We start from the raw sequence: 21,449 nt of genomic DNA, 5'->3' as shown, positions 1-21,449 counted from the left end.
CAGGAAGCTCCTGTGGCAAAATCAAACACGATGTTATTTCTCCAGGAACAGACACCACCCTCACGTGTCCAACCCCAGCCTAAGGCCGCCGAGGCTGACTAGGAGAAGGACACTGCTCACGTTGAGGTGAAAGGGCCTGAGGCTTGAGGAGCCACTCATCTACAGGAGGCGGCTCAGGCAGGGGAGGGTTATGTGGCCCCAAGCCAGGCCCAGCCACCACCTCCCTCTCTCTGGGGGCAGTGGCCCCTGGGGCCATCTCGACATAGGGACTTCCTGTGACAGTGTGCATCCCTGGTGTGGAACTGACTACATTCATTGCAGGGCAGGTTTGGGGAAGATGCAGAAAGGAAGCCAAGATAGATAAATGCACTCGGCTTTCTGCTCTGGAAAAGGCAATGTTTCCAAAAAATGCGATCAAAGCCTTTTCACTAACTCAGCATACATGAAGACATCACTTCCCCGAGATACAGCCTCGGAAAGAGCAAGATAAAGTGAGTGAGGAAGAGATAAACTCACCTGGAATCAAATCCATCAACACTACTTCCTGAGGGTGCCTGGGCGCAGCGCAGTGACAGAGGCTCCTCTGGGAGACATGGGCCCCTCTTGGGCCTCCTGGTATCCTGCCTGCCCCCCACAACCTGGCAATGGCTATATAAAGGAGCTGACTGTGAGAGAGCCAGACAGCCCCCAGCTCCCTTCTCTGTAGCACCCCACCTTCTGGGGGCGTCTGAGAGGCGGTGTGGATGCAGAGCTGACCACAAGAGTTCTGGGATGGCATCTCCAGCTACAGGCAAGGCACAGCCTGCCACATAAGGAGTCCCCTTTCCAGGCCAGTCTCTGCTACAGCCTCTTTATGGAGAGTCAATCCATGGAGAGGAAGTGATAAACAAGTCAACTTCAAAAATGGTGACTGACTGATGCGGCCTCTGTAAGGCCATGGGAAATGTGTGCACAAAAGTCGCTCATCACTCTGCATTAAGAGAAGGATTCTATAGGTTATGGTTAAAATGGAATCACAGGGCCAGTTCTCACAGTGATAGCACTACAAAACCAAGCTAATAAAGAATCCCAATCTGAGGAAGATTCTGAAACTGTACAGTATTTATATGCTTGAGGCTTATTTCTCCGTCACAGTAAAATCTAAAACTCCCCTGGAAGTATTTATAATGCACTGTGGTGACCTAAAGGGGCCAGGTTATGTACTAATAGACACAAAATTACAAGGGACGAAAGCCTCTTTCCTGAGGAGACCAAGGCTGAAATTTCTTTAACTCACTTGTAATCCACCTCTACACATTCACATACTAACACGACTGGCTTCAGGGGAACGTTTTCATTAAATTAACAGTGTTTGGCAAGCATCGGAAACACAGAATCTCACGGACAGATACAGGGAGAAAGAATCACAGTTCAATCCAAAAGCAACACACTGAGGGGACATCAGAGACCAAACACATGCAGAGAAGCTGTCAGGGAGCAGCTGGGAGACACGCAGAGTTGCCTCACACGTGGCAGCAGGAGAAGGTGAAACACGGATCCAACTGCTTACCCACTAAGGACACCAAGAACCAGGTTAAGGACGAAAAATGAGCCAAGGATGATCAGACTAACAAAATACACCCATGGCCATTCCCATCCTATCGCATCATTTACCTGTAAAATGTAAGGAGATCAGTTATCAGTTACCCATTTGCTAAAGAGCAGAGCCCCAGTTGCAGCTGCCAGACCTCTCAGTGCTTTGCTGAAGGTTAGTGCTCCTAGGACAGGGACTGGGCCTAGGTCCTTCCTTTTTTTTTTTTTCTGCAAATAAGGACAAGCTCAGCTGCTGAAATCTACAAATGGGGCCTACTAAAAGCCCACCCAATCCAGCTCATTTTACAACCGTTTTATAACAATTAATCTGCATTATATTTGGATCCAGACAAATAAAGCAATTATAAATGTATCTCATTTTAGAACAGACAAAAAAGGGCAAGCAATGGAAATTGTTTAAATCTCAAGCAACAATGCTGATTAATTTCTGGTCAATAATCGTTCTATAGTTCTCCTTCATGAAGCCTGGTGAGGTTCCAGGAAACGGCTTGATTTGGGAAGCCTCAGCAGAAAAGAAAGCATCTCAGAGGACACATAAAATGTCTGGCAACCCCTCTTGGCGGCCCTCATCCAGCAAAGCCTGTGTGGTCTTGGCAACTGTCCTCAGGACTCTGCTTTCAAGATGAAAGAGGTGTAGCTTACCCGCTCAATACACCAAGTACAAGATTTAGTACGAAAAATGACCCAAAGATGACGAGACTGACAAAATACACCCAGGGCAATTCAAATCCCATAGCATCATTCATCTGCAAGAAATAAGATGGTCTCATAGGAGTGGGTTAGTAAGAGAATTCAGTAAGGAGAAAGGGTCACATTAGAGATAGCATTCTATACATTTAATTAAATATTTACTTAGATTTAAATCAGAAACAACAGTAGCCAAATCAGAGACAACAGCACCCAACACACATTCATCACGTATTCCCAACACACACACACACACACACACACACACACACATACACACACACACACAGAGTTATCAAGGCTTTCAAGCCGAATAATAGCAGATTTTGGCCCCAGGAAGGAAAATCAGCTGGGATTTGGCTTTTTCTTACAGGAAACTGTCTTGATACGTGATTTTCAGGAAAGGTCTTGGTAGAGGACAAAACTAGTGCTTAGCTAGAACCTATTTTCTATACTGCCCAAGATTTTAGACTTTGTGTTTAAAATTTGTGATGGTGGAAAAGTCTTAAATATAGAGACAAACTTGCACCATTTGATTCTATAAACTCTTTTTAAAAACTCCTAAAATAACCTTCTACTGGAAGCCAACCTACCCAAGGAAACCAAACCCACTTTACATCTGGATTATCTGCAACCTGTGAGTGCGAACAATATGAATGCAGCAAAATGAATGCAAAAAAGAATTTTTTCAAGGTCAACCAGCTGACACACAGTCGGGGCTCTTTGCGGAATGTGCTTTTTCTTAGCTGAACCCACAGAAAGGAGAAGCAGCCCTTATTCTCCACGCTTAGCTTTGATCTAGATGACCCCCCTGGGAGACTGGCTCCAGCTGTGAGCTGACTGGGTTTCGAGGTGAAAGGGTGTGGCCTGAGGAACCCCATTCCCCTACTCCTGGACAAGCTCATGCTGCACACTCAGACACAGTCTCCCTGGTAGAGCAAACAGGTGCTTTAAGGATCACAGCTGGATGGAACTTTCCACCAGCATAGGTCAGTGTTAAATTCAGCAAACACCTTTCCCAGGAAGGACGTGTTAAGGACCAGTCAGGGGACAGAATGGATGACCCAAGGTATGACCCTGCCATAACACCCAGAATTTCCAGCCAATAAGAATTGCGAACAGTCTGGATAGAGCCATCTCTCTTGCCTTGCAGGTGCAAGCCCTCAGGGTGTTAAGCATGTGCTTTTTTGCACATGATCTGGCTCCAGGTTTTAGCTTTATAGAATGAGGCTCGTGCACTTCACAATGTTTGCCTCATGCAGAAGCCAAATAGGAAAAGTGAACATTAAAAAAAATTACCTAACATCTGTTGCTGAAGTCTAGGGAGAGGGCATTAAATCCCTTATGAAACACCTGTTTGGCCACATGAAAACTGATGTCCTTAACAGAACTCATATCAGTCTGCACATCTTACATTGGCAATTAGAGTAAGGAATGAGCCTGGGCCGTGACTGCAATTGTTGATCTAATTAAGTTGGATAAACTAATTTCAACAGGAAGGCAGAGGGTAATTCATCCAGAGCAACTATACCACTAAACTTACTGAAAACCCCATAGATGAAGAAGAAACTGGCTGCCTAGTGTGGTGGCCTGTGCCTGGCCTGGGTCAGCACCTGAGACAGAGCCCCATCTGGGCTTGTTTCCATCTGGTTTGGAACAGAGGTGCATGCAGTAGGGGAGAAGGTGCCCACCAAGGTGACAGGAGGGCGGACAGGTCCAGGGCTCCCATCAGGAAACCTCACTCTTCCGTGACCCTAGCAACTGTCATCTGCTTAGCCATCTGCTTCACTAACCCTCCTTCAGGCCTCAGTCTGGTGTTCCAGAGAATGGCTCTAGTAACGGCTGTCTTCTCCACTTGGGAGGGACAATTTTCCTTTAAAAAATTTAATACCCTTTAATGTCTTGGGAGTAGGTGTTCATCAGATTCACATTTGCTCAAATCAGAAGTATCACTTGGAATGACAGTTGAGGCCTAGAGGGAAAGGCTGGAGTTGAACACAGTCCACTGGAGATTCCAAATCTTGAAGTCAGAAGGTGGGGCAAAAGAGACAAGCTTCAGTTCTGAGAGCCAGTCTTGCTCCCAGTGAACCCTTCTCAATCCAAGTCCCTTTTCAGAGCCAAGCATTTCTTAGATCTTAACATATACAAAAGACAAATCAGAACATGCAAGCTGTTCTCAAAAACACCCACATGAAAATAAAGACTGCTTGGTGTTTTGCCTGTATGGTCTTTATCAACCATGAAGAAACCGGCTTCCACTGAAGGACTTCAATTTAGATAAATTCTTTAAAAACTTGTATCAAAGTCATCAAGGGGTGTCATCTGGTGTCCAGGAATTTTCTTTTTAGCTTCAGTTTTCCTTCTTTTAGAAGGCTGAAATGGGCCAGGTGTAGTGGCTCATGCCTGTAATCCCAACACTTTGAGAGGCCAAGGCAGGCAGATCACCTGAGGTTGGGAGTTCAAGACCAGTCTGGCCAACATGGTGAAACCTGTCTCTATTAAAAACACAAAAATTAGCTGGACGTGGTAGCAAGTACCTGTAATCCCAGCTACTTGGGAGGCTGAGGCATGAGAATCACCTGAACCCCAGAGGCAGGGGTTGCAGTGAGCTGAGATCATGCTGTTGCACTCCAGCCTGGGCGACAGAGCAAAACTCCATCTCAAAAAAATTAAACAAAATAAAAATAAAAGGCTGAAATGCATATTCATGTCTCAAGTTATAGACCAATGCAAGGCTGTTTTTCTAGCTGCTGAAAACACTTCTGGAAACTTGGTATACCGGTTTTAACTCCCCAGAGCATGCAATAAGGAAAAGGCAAGCCCTCGGCTGGTTATTGAGAAACTTCCTAGGTGCCCTGGATGAAGGAGATTGTCAGCTTGACCATGAGTACTTCTTGTGAAGGTCTGACAGCCAGCACCTCCGCAGGAGTGTGCACTGAGAAAAGAGCTCAGTGCTAAAGTAAGACATCAGAAATTATTTATCTGGATAGCTGTCTCCTGAAAGCAATACTTTTTATTTCCTACATTTAAAAACAACTTCTTTCAATTGAAGGGAAAAAAATTTCCTCCAAGTTGAAGAGAAAAATTAATTAAATCATGTAAGTCTAATTCTGCATCTTGAGAAGCCCAGAGAGGTTCCATGACCTACTCAAGGTCACACAACCAGCCTAAACAAGCACTCTTTCCCTGCCCTATACCCTGCTGCCTCTGTGAGCAATAAACACTTACATGTGGGTCAAACAACAGCTTAGTTATATTTATGGAACTCACTTTATCAAAGAACTCTACCATAGGTTTCTTTCCACCAGAACTTAATGATCCCACTTCCCACACATCCAAACAGTCCTGTTCTAAGTGTGCCTTTCTACATATTGGACCCACCCGTAATTCCCTTCTCAAGACCCTGCCAGACATTTTCCAGACACTAAGGAGAAGCAAGGCATAAATGAGCTTGAGAACGCTGACTGAATATAAACTTGACTTGACGCAAAACAATGCCCTGCAAAGACTTTGTCCACCATATGTAAACACCTAAAGGATTCAGAAATGTGCTTGTAGTCAATATTTAAAATCTAATCTCTTTTTATCTCCCAAGATGTTCCCTTTATGCCCTACTTGTGGATAAAAATAGATATTCAAACATGGCACATCTACACTAATGAGGCAATATGCCTGGTACACTTGAAGGATGATGCCCATCACTTGTGTTTATTAAGTGCCTGCTTGGTGCCAGGCACCGTGCTGGGCAGGGATGTTCTGCTACGTATCACAGTGGTGTGGCTTCCAGCTGACTGTGGCCCATGAAATATTAGGAAGGCTTGGTTCCTTGGCCCCTGCCTGTCTCTATGATGAGCTAATAAATGCAATCAATAGGTAATTAAAAACAATCCTGATGTGTTTCAGAGAGTAAGATCTTAGAGAACAGTCGGGAAGACATTACTTAGCTGCCCCCTAGTGTTCTGGAAGGATTCATAAACTGCTGACAGGTGGAAGAATGCCAAGGAAAGAGTGTTGGGTTCTAGTCTAGGCCAGGGGGTTCCCACAGCATGACCCGCAGGCCAAATCCAGCCTGCTGTCTGCTTTTATATGGCCTCAAGCTAAAAATGATTTTTACAGTTTGAAATGGTTGGTGGAGGAAAAAATCAAAAGCAAAATATTTCATGACACAGAGAAGTCATACAAAATTCAATTTCAGGGTCCATAAATGAAGTCTGATTAGAATAAAGCCACATCCATTTGCTGATGTATTGCCCATGGCTGCTTCCTAGCTATAGTGGCAGGGCTGAATAGTTGCCGAGGTGACCATAGAGCCTGCAAGACCAAATACATTTTCTATTTGGCCCCTTATAAAAAGGTTTGCAGACCTCTGTTCTAGATCAAGGACCACAACCATTTGCTGTAGAACCCAGGGAATGTTCCATGGTCTCTACTCCACTGTCTCCATCTTCAAGATCCCAGATCTTCTATAAAGGGATATAGACTGGGATAAAGTTTATAAACGACTTGAGATCCTCCACCAGAATAAAGATGTTGTGTAATTCATGGAGAATGCAATTATACTGTCAAATTAGTAACCATGTGATTGTCATATTAATAATAAAAATAATAATTATATCATCCTAGATGATATTTAAACCTTCTCAGGAAAGCAAGTGGAAACTTTTGTTTCCAGGAGGCTGAAGTTCCCTCTCCTTTAATCATTTACTCCCAGGTTTTACACTTGCTTGGCAACAGGAAAATTGTGAGAATCGATGTGCAGGAATATAACATAAACTATAAAATTGTTCATTAGTCAAGGTATGTTGGATCCACAGTTGACAATTTACCACGTCAATAGAGAGAAAAAGCTGAGAGGAGTCACAGATTTTGATTTTTTTAAAAATCAAAATGTTGTTTTCTGTACTGTCTGGGGAAGGGAAATATCAGAGTTTGGGCTATTGTGATGATGCTTTTTCTATTTATGAGAAACTTCAAGGGAAGACAGGAATTGAGATTTCAACTAATCTGACTAGAAGTTGCAATTTAGGAAATAATAGCAAAAATGAATGCTTCACCTAACCTGAGGGCCCTCTTGCATACAGAAGCCATGCCCCTGGCTCAACCAATACCATCCCCCTCCTCCTTCCTCTGCATGAAAAGACATTGTTTTACAAATATAAATAACAGATGTGCATACCACCCCCCACATACACACACACACAGACACACACACACACAGACACTCTCTCTCACACTCCAAGGACAATCAGAAAAAGAAAGGGAAGTAGGAAAAACAAGATGTAACATGTTGGTGATGCTTAAACCTCATCAAACTAGACTCACTTCGGGGACTAAAGGTAAAAATATACCTTCTTTGCCTAATATTAAATATATGGGGACAGCTACATATATATGTGAGCTGGTGAAGGGAAGCAAAAACCTATTTATAACCATTATCTGTTACAGTCTCTGAAGTTGAGGAACAGCAAATCCTAAAAAGTATCTAAAATTTAGAAACTATCAGAAGCTATTTCTCAATGTACAGGCCTTCTGTCTAAAAGCTGCTGATTTCAGAAGCACTTTATTACTAATTTCCTTTTAACAACTCATGATTGGAATCCTGGTAACTCCCCTTTGGACTTGGATTTAGGCTCAAAATCTACATGTTAGCTGTCTTTACCAGCAACTCTTATACCATGGAAAACAATTTCTAAACTTCTGTGAGCTTTATTTACATTCTAACAAACAAACTCAGCCCTGGGAAATGGCTGTTAAAATACTACAGCACTTATTTTTATGTAGCAAATCTTTCTGGCTCTATCAGGAACAAGAGGAATCAGACCTTCGCCTTGAAAGAGCGTCCAGCTGTTTTCATGGCAGGCTGGATGGGTCCACCAGCCCTGGAAGTCTACATGCCATTCCTACCCTTTCTGCCAGAGTTCTGTAGCTTCAAATAGAAAGGAAGACAGCTAAGGGTTTGTGCTGGGCCAATTTATGGTAATACTAAAGATAAGAACAGGAAATATTATCATAGGAGAAACTCACATTGGGTTTAAAGTTATACTGAGTTACGGAAAGCATTAAAGGGATCTGATTTACATTCCCTTTCTTCCCTTTAGGATCTAATAGAGCAACCTGCCTTAATGTATAAACGATTAACTTTAGCCTGTGGCAGTCTAGGAGCCTCCTTACCTGGGAAGTGACCCTTTGGCTCTCTTAAGAATTGAATCAGGACAGCCCTGGCTTCCTGGAGTTCCTCCAAAGGGGACCACTGGGCACCCTTGGCACCAAGTCTTCAGGCAGCACTGGGGAGTGGAGGACTAAAGCCAGAAGCCAACATCGTGCAGCAGCTTCCTGCCACTGAAACTAAGGCCCTCGAGGAGCAGGATGTTGAAGGTTGCTGGTAAAGACAGCATCTGCTTCCCTTCCCAAATAACTGACTTCAGGGTTTCTTTTTCAGCCACCTCTCCAGTGGCTCTAGCTCATAAAACTCACTTATCCAAGGAAAGAACACTCCATAAACTCTCTCCCCAGGGTACTTACCCAGTAGAGCACATCTGTCCAGCCCTCCATGGTGATGCACTGAAACACAGTGAGCATAGCAAAGGCAAAGTTATCAAAGTTGGTGATGCCTCCGTTCGGGCCGACCCAGCCACTCCTACATTCCGTGCCATTGGCAGTACACTGGCGTCCATTCCCTGAGAACGCACATGGAGCTGGGTCCTCTTCAGCTACGATATCTGCAAACACAGCAAACAGGCTGCACCACTCAGGACAGAAACATCAGGAAATCCAAGCCAGGGAAGGTGAGCATGCTCGCCAGAGCCTGGGACACCCTACCGCCCCATCTGCGATGCCTCAGGATTCTGCTTGTCCTTCAACGTTCCCTTCAGATGCTCCCTCCTTAGTGGAATCTGCCATTTCCTCTTGTCAGAATCCATGGCTCTTTTCCTCTGCACCTGTGCTTACAGCACCCTCCCTAGGCTTAGACAGCACAATGCCGTTGGTTTGCCTCATGTTTTTACTTTGGAGGTCTCTCATCTTGTTTGCCAGGACACATTACACAGGAAATCGGGGTGGAAAGGGAGACTGAATTCTCATCTATTCTGAACATAGCTCATACTGAGAACTGGCTCAGTAAATGTGCTGGTATATTGGGCATTTTTTTTTCCTATTTTGTTTTAGATTTTCCCCAAACCATGAAAGTTGCTTTGGGGAAAACCAAAAAATTTTTAAATTAAGTTAGCTACAATTCCCATTACTCACCTGAGTCAGCAAAAAAACATGTTTTGTGCATTTTTCCAATAAAAAGTTCCAATCCTATAATAGCATAGATTATGATTACAAATAATACCAAAAGGGCTATGTGAAGGAGGGGAACCATGGCTTTTATAATGGAGTTCAGGACAACTTGTAAACCTAGGAAAGACAAAAAAAAAAAATAAGTTTGTGAGCCAGGAAGGCACTCCAATGACTCATATATATAATTCCTACTCATGCCTCCTTTATTTAGAACACATAGTAATAAAATTCAAAGAGGTATTTCAAAGCTTTTCATTAATATTAAGCCTGGATATGAGATAGACTGAAAAGGAACCTTCAAGATCATCTAGTCCAATTCCCTCACTAGACAGAGGGAAAAACTAATGCCTAGGGAGGGGACTGCCCACTGTCGAAGTTCAACATTCATTTATGCATTTCTTCATTCATCTGACAAAATCTCTTAAACATCTACCATGTGGAAATCATAAGGTTTGGTGCTTTGGAGCAATATGAAGATGGTTTATGTAAAATTATATTCTAGGAGACACAGAATTAAACACAAATAACTCTACCCTGGGGTAGCACACAGATGCTATATGAATATCCAACAGTTAAAATTAATAGGTGTTGGGAGCTGAAAAGGCCAAAGGGATTGTGACCAACTCAGCATTCCACTGGAGGCTATATGATCAAACAGCAAACTGTTTATCATGAATGCCATCATGAATGCAGGATGTGGGCAAACTCACAACTGCACCTACGACCGGGTTTGCTGAGGGCAATCACTCCCTGGTGCTGTGCTCATTGAGGTTATCTACTGGGATATCTAGAGCCTATTGTTAGAAGAATGCAGTCTTGTAAGCCTGCTGTAAATCAAGCAGCTTACCGACAACCACTCCCCACTCTCCCTATCTCCTTTACCCAATAAAATGCAAAAGGCTGTAAAGCTCAGGGCTCTTGTTCACTAGAAGCAAGGAGCCCCGTGACCCTTTCTTCCAAATATATGCTTTTGTCTTTGTCTTTGTCTTTACTCCCACGTTCATCATCCTTTGTTCAGACCCCCAAGGTCCATGCAGGTAACAAATAGGGATGAACAAGGTGAAGAAAGGGCCCTGAGGCAGCTTCCCTCTGGGCACAGCCCAAAGGCCAGGTAGGGTGGATTTCCAGAGGTGGGCATGGGAGACAGGCAACTTCAGGGAAGAACAGAGTACCAAAAGCACAGAGGAGAGTAAGTAGCACAGTGTGGGCTTGATTGGTGGTTATATAGTGGAAAAGAAAATCAGGAAAGAGAAGAAGTTTGCAGCCACGGTTGTGGGTTTTGAATCCGGGTTATGGAGCCAGACTAGACCACTGGCAAAAGGCAGCTGCTTTAGAAAGACCAACAGGACAGCAGCAGGCCAGACACAGAGAGGTAGTTCAAGAGTGCTGGAGTAGCGAGGGTGAAGATCAGGATGAGACCAGAACTCAGCAACTGAGTCAGAATGAGAGGAAGGTACCTATGGAGCACACCAGTTATTCGAGCCAGGGTCTTGAGGCAAAATCCCAGTGCCCCCAACAAAACTACGCATTTCAAAGGGAGATTCTCCAGGAATGAGGGAGGTGGGAGGGGCAGGGGGAGGGTTGAGAGTGATTTGAGCCTTGTTAAGTTTGATGTTGGTATTATATAACATTAAGGTAGACGTGTCCTGAAGCTGAAATGTGGTCTTGAGAGACAAGCACTTGAGAAATAATTTCTGGCCTTGTGAGGTGGCTCACGCCTGTAATCCCAGCAATTTGGGAGGCCGAGGTGGGTGGATCACTTGAGGTCAGGAGTTCGAGACAAGCCTGGCCAACATGATGAAACCCCATCTCTACCAAAAATACAAAAATTAGTTGGGTGTGGTGGTGTGCGCCTGTAATCCCAGCTACTCGGGAGGTTGAGGTCAGAGAATCGCTTGAACCTGGGAGGCGGAGGTTGCAACTCCAGTCTAGGGGACAGAGCAAGACTTCGTCTCCAAAAAGAGAAAAAAAAAAGAAAAAAAAAGGGGGGAGAGAGAGAGAGAAAAAAATGATTATTTCCTACATTTAAAACTTTTGCTGCCATGGAGGTCTTAGCAAGGCAGGGTCTTGCTGAGTCTGAAATCCTCAGACTCAGAGACATTACTTTCAATGGCAAAAACCACAATTACTTTCACACCAACCTAATACAAGCTACCCATGGAGTTACACTCAGTGCCACAGTGTGGGTAAGGCTACCCACCAAGCGAGAGAAAAAGAGGTCATGAAAAGAAGGATGGGGGCAGCACTCAGGATTAGGATTGGGTCTGCGGGACCAAGAGAATGAGGGAGAATGGGCAGGAACCCAGAACCTGCCCTGGAGACCAGGCCTCCTGACCCTGCCCTGGTGTCCCCCATCTTCTCCATGGCCCCATGACCTCAGCACGACTGTGCTGCTCACTCTTTTCCTTCTTACCTTCTCCTTCCCTGTCCTTCCCTGTTGTCTCTCTACCTTCAAACTTTCCCTCTTCTGCTATCACCTCACTTTCCCAATACATATTCAGGAAAGAAAGAATGCAAGAAGCTGAGATGCTTACATCAGAAACCAGAATACAGCAAGCAAAGAGAAGACTTAGCAATAATGACAAACCTTTACCGTAATAAGCAGCACAGGAGGAGGCAGAGGAGAGGATGGTGAGGGAAAAGCAGTAAGAGGATTTCAGACTCAGCACGACCCTGACTTGCTATGACCTCTATTACAACTAAAACCGTGGGTGCTACACCTTTGGATATGTAAATGTCCACATGGTTTTTTCAAAAATGATCAATTAGGATGATTTTCAATATTTTTTTCCTCCTACAAGGAACACATGGAAGGGAAAAGACAACACCCATTCCAATCCCCATGGCCAGGTTTCTATTGTTGTTTTGGTTTTCTTGAGATACCAGTGGGCCATGCAAAATCAACCCCCAGCCGTTAGCTCTTCTAAATTCCATGGCAGTAAGCTTTGTGAACATTTTTTACATTTAGAGTAATTACTGTATTTCAGATTGGTCACATTTTAGGAGATGATAAAGTTGTATCCGACTGTGAACATGTCTACTTTATTGCATTCAGCTCCTTTGTACATACTCAACATGTATGGCAGATCTCAGTGGATCTCAAGGGACTCTAGTCAAGGAGGCAGAAGTGGGAAGAACACCGGGTCAGGAATGTGGAGATCGTGAGTCTGGTTCTGTCTGGCTACTCACTAGCTGTGAGAACTTACACAAGTCACTACCTCCAACAGACCTCAGCTTCCTTGTCTAAAAGATGCAGGTAGACCAGATGATCTTTAGGATTCTTTTCCACTTTGATAGTCTTGAACTTTGATAAATGTTTCCCTGTCCAACACAGAAGGACAGAGAAAGAGAAGGGAAGAAGTTAAACAGTGAGCACCACAGTAGTGCTGAGGTTGCTGGGCCGTGGAGAGAATGGGGGACGTCAACACAGAGGTCAGGAGGCCTGGTCTCCAGGGCAGGTTCTGGGTTCCCGCCCATTCTCCCTCAGTCTCTTAATGTGGGTGGTTAAGAACTCTACAAATGCCTGATTCACCACCTTGTGAAATAAATTTATGTTTCACTGAATGAATACATATTTCCATACACACATGCACACAAAATTATGTCTTACAGAACAGTCTGGATTCTCTTTAGCAGGGACTAAACAATTCCAAGATAAGTGTAAACAGTCAAACATTCCTGGACATTTTTAACAACTTCGGGTACTAGAGAAGTAATCAGCAGGCCACGGCTGCCAACCAGCATTAGAAACAGCACATCCAACAACCTCTGATCCCTTCTTTCAAAAGCCTGTTTAAGTTTGATGAGAGACTGGGATGTTCCCTACCCAGATGGTTAAAAATATAAGCTCAAAAGTCCTCATACAAGACTCAGACTCACATTTTTCCCCGCTGACCTGTGGGAGAGTTAAATGCAAATCTCCCTATCAAATTTCAAACAGTGATGTCTGTTGGGGAAAGGAAGAAATACAGTTTAAAACAAATTCTCAAGAATATCTAGGAGCACTGCACTAGTTGATTAGTAAAAATCTCATTAGCCAAGGAAGCAAACACAACGCTATGTGAGTTCTTGGATTTTTCACTGGCTAGAGGCTCGCACGCACACACGCGCACAGCCGCCACCCGCAAAGTCTGCATGCAACACATACCATAGACAGGCTGTCCTGTTATTTGCTCTTTGGGGGAAAAAGCTGTGGTGGTTACTTTGAAATTAGATTAAGCTATAACAACTAAATCTGGAAGAACATGTTTGCTCACTGAACTTCTCATTTAATCGTGTTACACTTAACAGAGCCAGTCATTTCCAAGGTATTTCTGTTTTTCTCAATTGATTCCACACAGTTCTGTGGTTTTGACTTGTGCTGATCTTTTTCAATGAAAATAAATGAACCATCTGGAAAAACAAGTACACATAAAACACTACTTCCTACATTTTAAAATGTTAAATTTGGAAATTTTTTTTTCCAGAGGATTTTTGGTGCATTCTAAGTGCCAACAAATTTAATACAAATTTCACGAAGAACTTCTGGAGAGGCAAAAAATGTGATCTGTGTTCTTCTGATGGCTTTATGAGTTGTGAAAAACAGGCGCACCCTGCAATCCCGTATTCCTGCTCAGAGGCACCAGCCCTCAGAAAGGTGTTAGGACTTCTACCCATGGAAGTGCCCCACACAGGAGTCCTGTCGGGGCAGAGCCCAGTGAGGCAATCCCAAATGCCGTATGGAAGGATAAGAGGCTGCAGCTGTTGGCCAGGGCACAGACAGGGCATCTGTTCCAACTCAGGTATGATTTAACCTGGCTTGGAGGCCTGGAGCCAGAAGCACACTGGGGCCTGGCACCGAGTGGTATGGTAGGGCCTAGTGGCTAAAACTCTCTCTCTCACTCACTGAGAGCCTCTGTGCTCCAGACTCTGGGCTCTCCCTCCATTATCTCATTCTGTTCTCACAACAGCCTTCAAGGCACGTGCTCCTGTGCCCTGTATCCAGGTGAGACAGCTGAAGCGTTCATCCCTTCCCCCAGAGCTGGGTAGCACAGTTCCTGATAGTAGAGGAGCTAATCAGAGTTTCCAGGAGTCCATCCCTCTGGTGCTCCCCACTTGGGGAAAAAAAAAAAAAGGCAGGCAGCCGAGTCCTCCAACACCCTCATCCACAAACACACTACTTTCAGAGGGGCAAGCCCGGGAGTGGAGGAGTGGATAGCAGCATGTTGCCAGAGAGGAAAAACAGACCAGAATTAAAGGCCTGAACCCAAGGTCTCACCCCAATGCCTTGTCTTTCTGCAAGAGAAGATTCTCTCGTCCACAAAATCAGAACGACAATAACTGCCACCTGTCCCCCTCTCGGGGCTGTCAGAGGGATCCAACGTGACAGTGCAAGCCAGAGTGTCCTGTCAACTGTGAAGGAGGCCACAGTCGTCCGCTGACCCCTGGCTGGCACAGAGCAACTCACCTCGAAGCACCAGTCAATGATTCTGAGACCCACCTGGAAGGAAAAACCAGCACACTCCTGACTCTAGGAAACAATAAGTGCTTACTGGGCACTCCTGACACTAGTCGAAGTGGTCGCAACACTCGAAAGGCACGGAGGGCTTTGACATCAAAGCCTCCAGATTTGCCGCTAGAGTGGTTCCCGCCTTCTGTTTCTTTGGTTAATTGTTCCAAAATTACACTAAACAATCTGAAAGAAGAGAAAGAGAAAGAAATGTTAGAGTCTGTCACCCCAGGGAAGCGAAACAGGATGATAATCGTAGTTATTTCTGAACAAGGGCTAATTCTGTACGGCTGCCACTTAAATCAAAGGAAGACAAAGACGAGAACTGGGCTGTGGAATTGGAATACAGATGACTCCAACTCCAGAATGACTGGGACAGGGATTAACCTCATCTGTTTTTATCGCAATGGAGCAGCAGAGAGCAAGTCTGTTCCCAAAGAAGAGGGGACTCCCTGGGAACACAATGATGACAAGTGGAACTGCTGCAAACTGAAATGACCACAGTCATGTTGGTGGCTACCATTCATGAGCACACGCTGTGCTGAGCACTGCACATACATTGTCGCATTAATTCTCACAAAATGTTACGCAGTAGGAATTACGAACACCATGTTACACATGAGAAAAACTCGATAGGAATAAGTAGCTTGTCCAAGGTCACACAACCAGCAGCAACACATGTAAAGGTAGGCCTGTGGACCCCACTAGAACGTAGGTTCTGTGACAGCAAGGAGTTTTAGTCTGCTCTGCTCATTTGTGCATGTGGTCTATTCTAGTCTAGTGCCTATTACAGTATCTGACACATAGGAAGTACTCCAAAAATATCTGATGAATCAATCAATGCATGACTTCAAAGTCTCACATCTTAATACATCATACGTAGTCAATGTAGTCACTAACACTCACACCCCAACCTTCACCTTCATAGGGATATTTGGAGGATGTAAATCACAGATACTAAGGAGCTGTGCAAAGGCTAAAGGCAGTTATCTAAGGTAAGGTATTAATATCATCATTCTCTCTTTTGAAATGTGAATAATATTGTACCTGGCAGCCACAATAAATTTTGTCCTAGTCTTAAAAGGTTCGGATAAAGCTATTTTCAGGCAATCTGCTCATTTAACAGTTACTTTTCCTCTTTTAAATAAATATTCTTTGGAATTATTGCTCGTTTTTCAGAGTAAGTATAAAATTTGCCCATTTCAAACAGCATCAACTCTGGCCAATCAGATTGTGGGAATGACTGGCCCAGCAACAAAGAAAAGGTCTCCAGAGTTTAATGAGCAGACAAAGCAGAAACTGCCCCCACTGGCATGCCTCTGGACTGCCAAGACACTAAGTCCATAAAACATAGGGTGGTCTGATTGCAGCCCTGACTGGGTATAGTTGTGTAGTTCTGAGGCATTTATAGATCAATCCTTTGTTTTAGTAACAGTATAGCAATTAGCAACAGACCCAGCCAGGAGGGAAAACAAGCCCGGTCTCCACCTCTACAAAGCTTCAGATAGTGAGCTCTCCCTAGTTATGACTGAGGAAACAGATCAGATTTATGACAGGCTTCTCTCTCTTCAGCATAGTTTTTAAAAAATTACTGTAAATCCCTGCAGCAAGGCTAAAGTGAAAAGTCTCTCCTCCAAAACAAATTCATAGCTTCAGAAAAACAAAGAAAAAGAAAGAAAGAAAACCTCAAACTCTTCTGAAAAGTGCAAGCCACAGGAATTTTCATCCCAAAGGGTTAGCAAAGTAATTTATGCAGGTAGTGACTGAAGACTGCTTTCAAGTATCCGTGTTTTGCAACATATACTTCATGGTCCCTTTATTCCTTGTTCTTCAGCAATGTCCTTGAAAACACATGAAAAATGTCTCTCTCTTATTACCAAAGAGCCCAAGTCAGAGAGAGAAGCAGGCTGTGTTCCCAGGCAGTGCAGGGCTGCAAGGGGCCGGGGCTGGTTTCCATTCCTAAGAGTTATGAGATATTAGGGAAGTCCCTCTCCTTCTCTGGGCCTCAGTTCTCCTCTCTGTAAAATGACAAAACTGGATTTAACGACTCAGAGAATGACGTTTCCACTCTACTATTCCGTGATTCTGTTCCTCACTACCACGCCTCTCAAAAAAAAGTACCATGGGCCTGAAGAGATAAGGACAGGATGAGAAAGGAGTAACTGACTCTAGATTGTTACTAAAAGTTTACCCCAGGGTGGGAGAAAAAAGACAAGAAGCTGTCTGAACTGACTAAAGTCAGAAGCACCAGAATGAGGAGTCATGTTCTTAAAAAAGCTTCAGCGACAGAGCCCGAATGCTTGAAATATGTCTTTATTGAAAATTTAGAGGCATGGGACAAAAGCTGGCTTAGATCAAACTTTTCTCTAAAGGAATAACTTCAGCTCTGGCAGACACACTGAGTCCTCCTGTGGTCACATTAACAGTTAACATTTTAGAAATATCAATTACTTTCTTAACGTCTTGGTTATTGGGAATCTTGACAAAAGCAATAGGTCACTGCTGACTTGGAATGGAAAATCCATTGGATTGAGATACAGACTGCAGTTGGAAACTTTAGTGAGTAGGAATTTGATTCAAATGAAGACATCATAATTCTTCTTTTTCTTTTTTAAAACTTTTCTTCCGCTCTTTGACTCCAATTTCGTGCATATTTTAGATAAAAAATAATCTGATGTTCTGAAGTTTTTCTAAGAGTCCAGTTCTGCTTCAGTTTCCTAGATTTTTTTTTTTTTTGCTTTTTAAATCACTTTATATTGCAGTTTAATTTATCTATAATAAAACACACTCATTTAAAGTATATGATGAGTTTTGAAAAATGCATAAGCCTAAGTAACAAACACCATGATCAAGATAGAGAAGATTTCAACATTTCAAATGATTCACTTGTGCCCCCTGCACAGCCTCATGCAGAGCTTCCCTCGAAGCTCAGCCTTGAGTATCCAGTGATTGGCTGTTTATTGCTAGAGTTTTGTTTTGTTTTGTTTTGTTTTTTCTAGAACCCATATAAGTGGAATCACATAGTATGTTCTCCTGGCTCATCTTCTTTAGCTCAGCATAATGTTTTTGACATTCATCTGCATTGTTTTATCAGCAGGTCATTTCTTTTCGTTGTTCTGTAATATCCCATTATATAAATACACCACAGTGAGTTTATCCATTCACCCGCTGAGGGATATATGGGTTATTTCCAGTTTTTCTCTATTATGAATAAAGTTTTTTTGTGGACATGTGTTTTCATTTTTCTTGGATAAATACCTAAGAGTAGAACTGGTAATATGGTCATATGGTAAGTCTATGTTTAACACTGTTAAGAAATGGGCACATTTTTTCCAAAGTAATTATACCATTTTCCATTTCTACAAGTGGTGTATGAGAGTTCCAGTTGTTCCATATTTTGGTTAAGACTCGGTATTTTCAGTCTTTTTACATTTAGTAATACTAGTGGGTATGCAGTACTGTCACTGTAGTTTTAATTTGCATTTCTCTAATTACTAACAATGTTGAGCATCTTTTCAGATGTTTGTTGACGATCCATGTACCTTCTTTTGTGAAGATCTGTTCAGATCTTTTACCTACTTGCTTATTGGGTTGTCTTCTTACTATTGGGTTGTAAGAGTTCTTTATATATCCTGAATACAAGTGTTTTGTCAGATGTATGTATTGTGAATATTTTCCCAATCTGTGCCTTGCTTTTTCATTGTCTTCACACTGTGTTTTGAAGAAAAGTTTTAAATTTTGATAAAGTCAACATTTTCAATTACTCTTTCATGACTGGAGCTTTTTGTATCCTGAGAAATCTCTGCCTACACTGAGGTCATAAAGATTTTATCCAATATTTTCTACTAGAAATTTCATGGTTTTACACTGCTCAAAGAAATCAGAGATGACACACACAAATGGAAAAACATACCATGTTCACAAATAGGAAGACTCAGTATCAGTTAGTCATACTGCCCAAAACAACTTACAGATTCAATGCTACTCCTATCAAACTACCAATTGACATTATTCACATAACTAGAAAAAAACAATTTTAAAATTCATATGGAACAAAAAAGGAGCCTGGTTGGCCAAGGCAATGCTAAACAAAACAACAAAGTTAGAAGGGTCACATTACCCAACTTCAAATTATACTACAGGGCTACAGTAACCAGAACAACATAGTGCTCATACGAAAACAGACACATAGCCCAACAGAACATAGTAGAGAGCCCAGAAATAAGGTCACACACCTACAACCATCTGATCTTCGACAAAGGTGACAAAAAAAAAAGCAATGGGGAAAGGACTCCCCATTCAATAAACCATGCTGGGATAACTGCCAAGCCATATGCACAAGGTTGAAACTGGACCTCTTTCTTATATATACAAAAATCAGCTCAGATGGATTAAAGACTTAAATGTAAAACCCAAAACTATAAAAAACCCTGGAAGACAACCTAGGCAATACCATTCAGGACATAGGAATGGGCAAGGATTTCATGATGAAGACGCCAAAAGCAATCACAACAAAAGCAAAACCTGACATATGGGGCCTAATTAAACTTAAGAGCTTCTGCACAACAAAAGAAACAGGGTAAAGAGACAACCTACAGAATGAGAAAAAAAATTGGCAAATTATGCATCTGACAAAGGTCTAATATCCCAACATCTATAAGGAACTCAAACAACTTCACAAGAAAAAAGAAAACTCCCATTAAAAAGCAAAGGACACAAAGAGATACTATTCAAAAGACATACATGTGGTCAAGAAGCATATGAAAAAAAGTTCCGTATTACTGATCGTCAGATAAGTGCAAATCAAAACCACAATGAGATACCATTTCATACCAGTTAAAATGGCTACTCTTAAAAAGTCAGAAAATAACAGATGCTGGCGAGGTTACAGAGGAAAAGGAATGCTTATACACTGTTGGTGGGAGTGTAAATTAGTTCAACCATTGTGGAAAGCAGTGTGGCAATTCCTCAAAGAGCTAACAACAGAACTACCATTTGACCCAGAAATCCCATTACTTGGTATACACCCAGAGAAAAATAAACCATTCTACCATAAAGATACATGCATGTGAATGTTCATTGTGGCACTATTCATAATAGCAAGGACGTGGAATCAACCTACATGCCCATCAATACAGACCGGATAAGGAAAATGTGAACAACTACACCAAGGAACACTATGCAGTCACAGAAAAGAACAAGATCATTTCTTTTGTGGGCACATGGATGGAGCTGGAAGCCATTATCCTTAGCAAACTAATGCTGGAACAAAAAAACAAATACCACATGTTCTCACTTACAAGTGGGAGCTAAATGATGAGAGCACATGGACACAAAGGCCGTTACCCTTTCTTTGTGATAATGATTTTAATAAGGATTTGCCTAGGTTTAAATCTAGCAACTTGCCATTTGTTTTCTATTTGTCCTGTCCTTTGTTCCTTTTTTCTTCTTCCCTGCCTGTTTTGGATTGAGGGTTTTTAAAAATTCCATTTAATCTCTACTATAGGCTTATTAGATATACCTGGGATTTTTTTTTTTTAAGTGGCTTCTCTAAGGCAAGTGTCAATAAATATTTTCTATAAAGTGCCAAATAGTAAATATTTTAGAATCTGCAGGCCATAGGGTTTGTCACAACTACCCAACTTTGCCATTATAACACCAAACAGCCATAGACATGACTGAATGTGGCTGAATTACAATGGAACTTTTTTGCCAGAGCAGGCAGTCAATAAAATACTTTGTCAATGGTGGGGGGAAAAAAGGCTCAAACTAGATTTGGTCTACAGGTTGTAGTTCGCCAATCCATATTCTAGGGTTTACAATATACATCTTGAAGGTATTACAGTCTATCTTCAGATAACATTTAATCATTCCAACTACTGTATAAGTATATGACAAGACCATATGGCTATTTCCCTGTTCCTGTCCTTCATGCTACCATTGTCATGTACTTTATTTCTATAGAAGATATAGGCACAACAATACATTGTTATTATATTTGCTTTAAATAATCACCTTTAAAGAAATTTTTAAATGAGGGGGAAAATGTCTGTATATGTACCCACATATTTACCCTTTCTGGCACTCTTCATTCTTTCTGTATAGATCCACTTTTCTACCTCGTGTCATTTTCCTTCAGCCCTGAGGAACTGTCTTTAACATTGACTGAGGTGCAGGTCTATTAGTCATTAATTCTGAAACTCTGGAATGTCTGAAGAAGTTTTTATTTTGACTTCAACTCTGAAAGACATTTTACTGAGTGAGAATCCTAGGTTGACATTTTCCCCCAGTACTTTAAAGATGTCTCTCTATTGTCTTGGCTTGCATAGCTGTTGACAAACAGTCTGAGATTTTTTTCTCTGTTTTAAGGTTTTCTCCTTATCTTTGGTTTTTAACAATT

The 21,449-nt window shown here is 42.5% G+C and overlaps 1 protein-coding gene across 3 annotated transcripts in view; it reads right to left on the bottom strand.

The window, feature by feature from the left end:
* Positions 1–21,449, bottom strand: part of CACNA1D (calcium voltage-gated channel subunit alpha1 D) — a 331,280-nt gene that overhangs the window by 144,154 nt on the left and 165,677 nt on the right. For 2 of the 3 annotated variants that reach the window (XM_033210135.1, XM_033210136.1), the window contains exons 5-8: positions 15,093–15,235; positions 9,526–9,678; positions 8,803–8,999; positions 2,236–2,339 (exon numbers count right to left, since the gene is read on the bottom strand). In XM_033210135.1, the coding sequence (XP_033066026.1) occupies positions 2,236–2,339; positions 8,803–8,999; positions 9,526–9,678; positions 15,093–15,235 (597 nt within the window). Of the gene's footprint in view, positions 1–1,549; positions 1,654–2,235; positions 2,340–8,802; positions 9,000–9,525; positions 9,679–15,092; positions 15,236–21,449 lie in introns of all 3 variants that reach the window. The other variant, XM_033210137.1, reaches the window with a different exon arrangement.

This window comes from Trachypithecus francoisi, unplaced genomic scaffold, assembly GCF_009764315.1.
Source record: "Trachypithecus francoisi isolate TF-2019V2 unplaced genomic scaffold, Tfra_2.0 Lachesis_group0, whole genome shotgun sequence".
In the NCBI taxonomy this organism is placed as follows: Eukaryota; Metazoa; Chordata; class Mammalia; order Primates; family Cercopithecidae; genus Trachypithecus; species Trachypithecus francoisi.
Note: the sequence above shows the minus strand (reverse complement) of the source record. Positions and strands in the feature narration are given on the sequence as shown.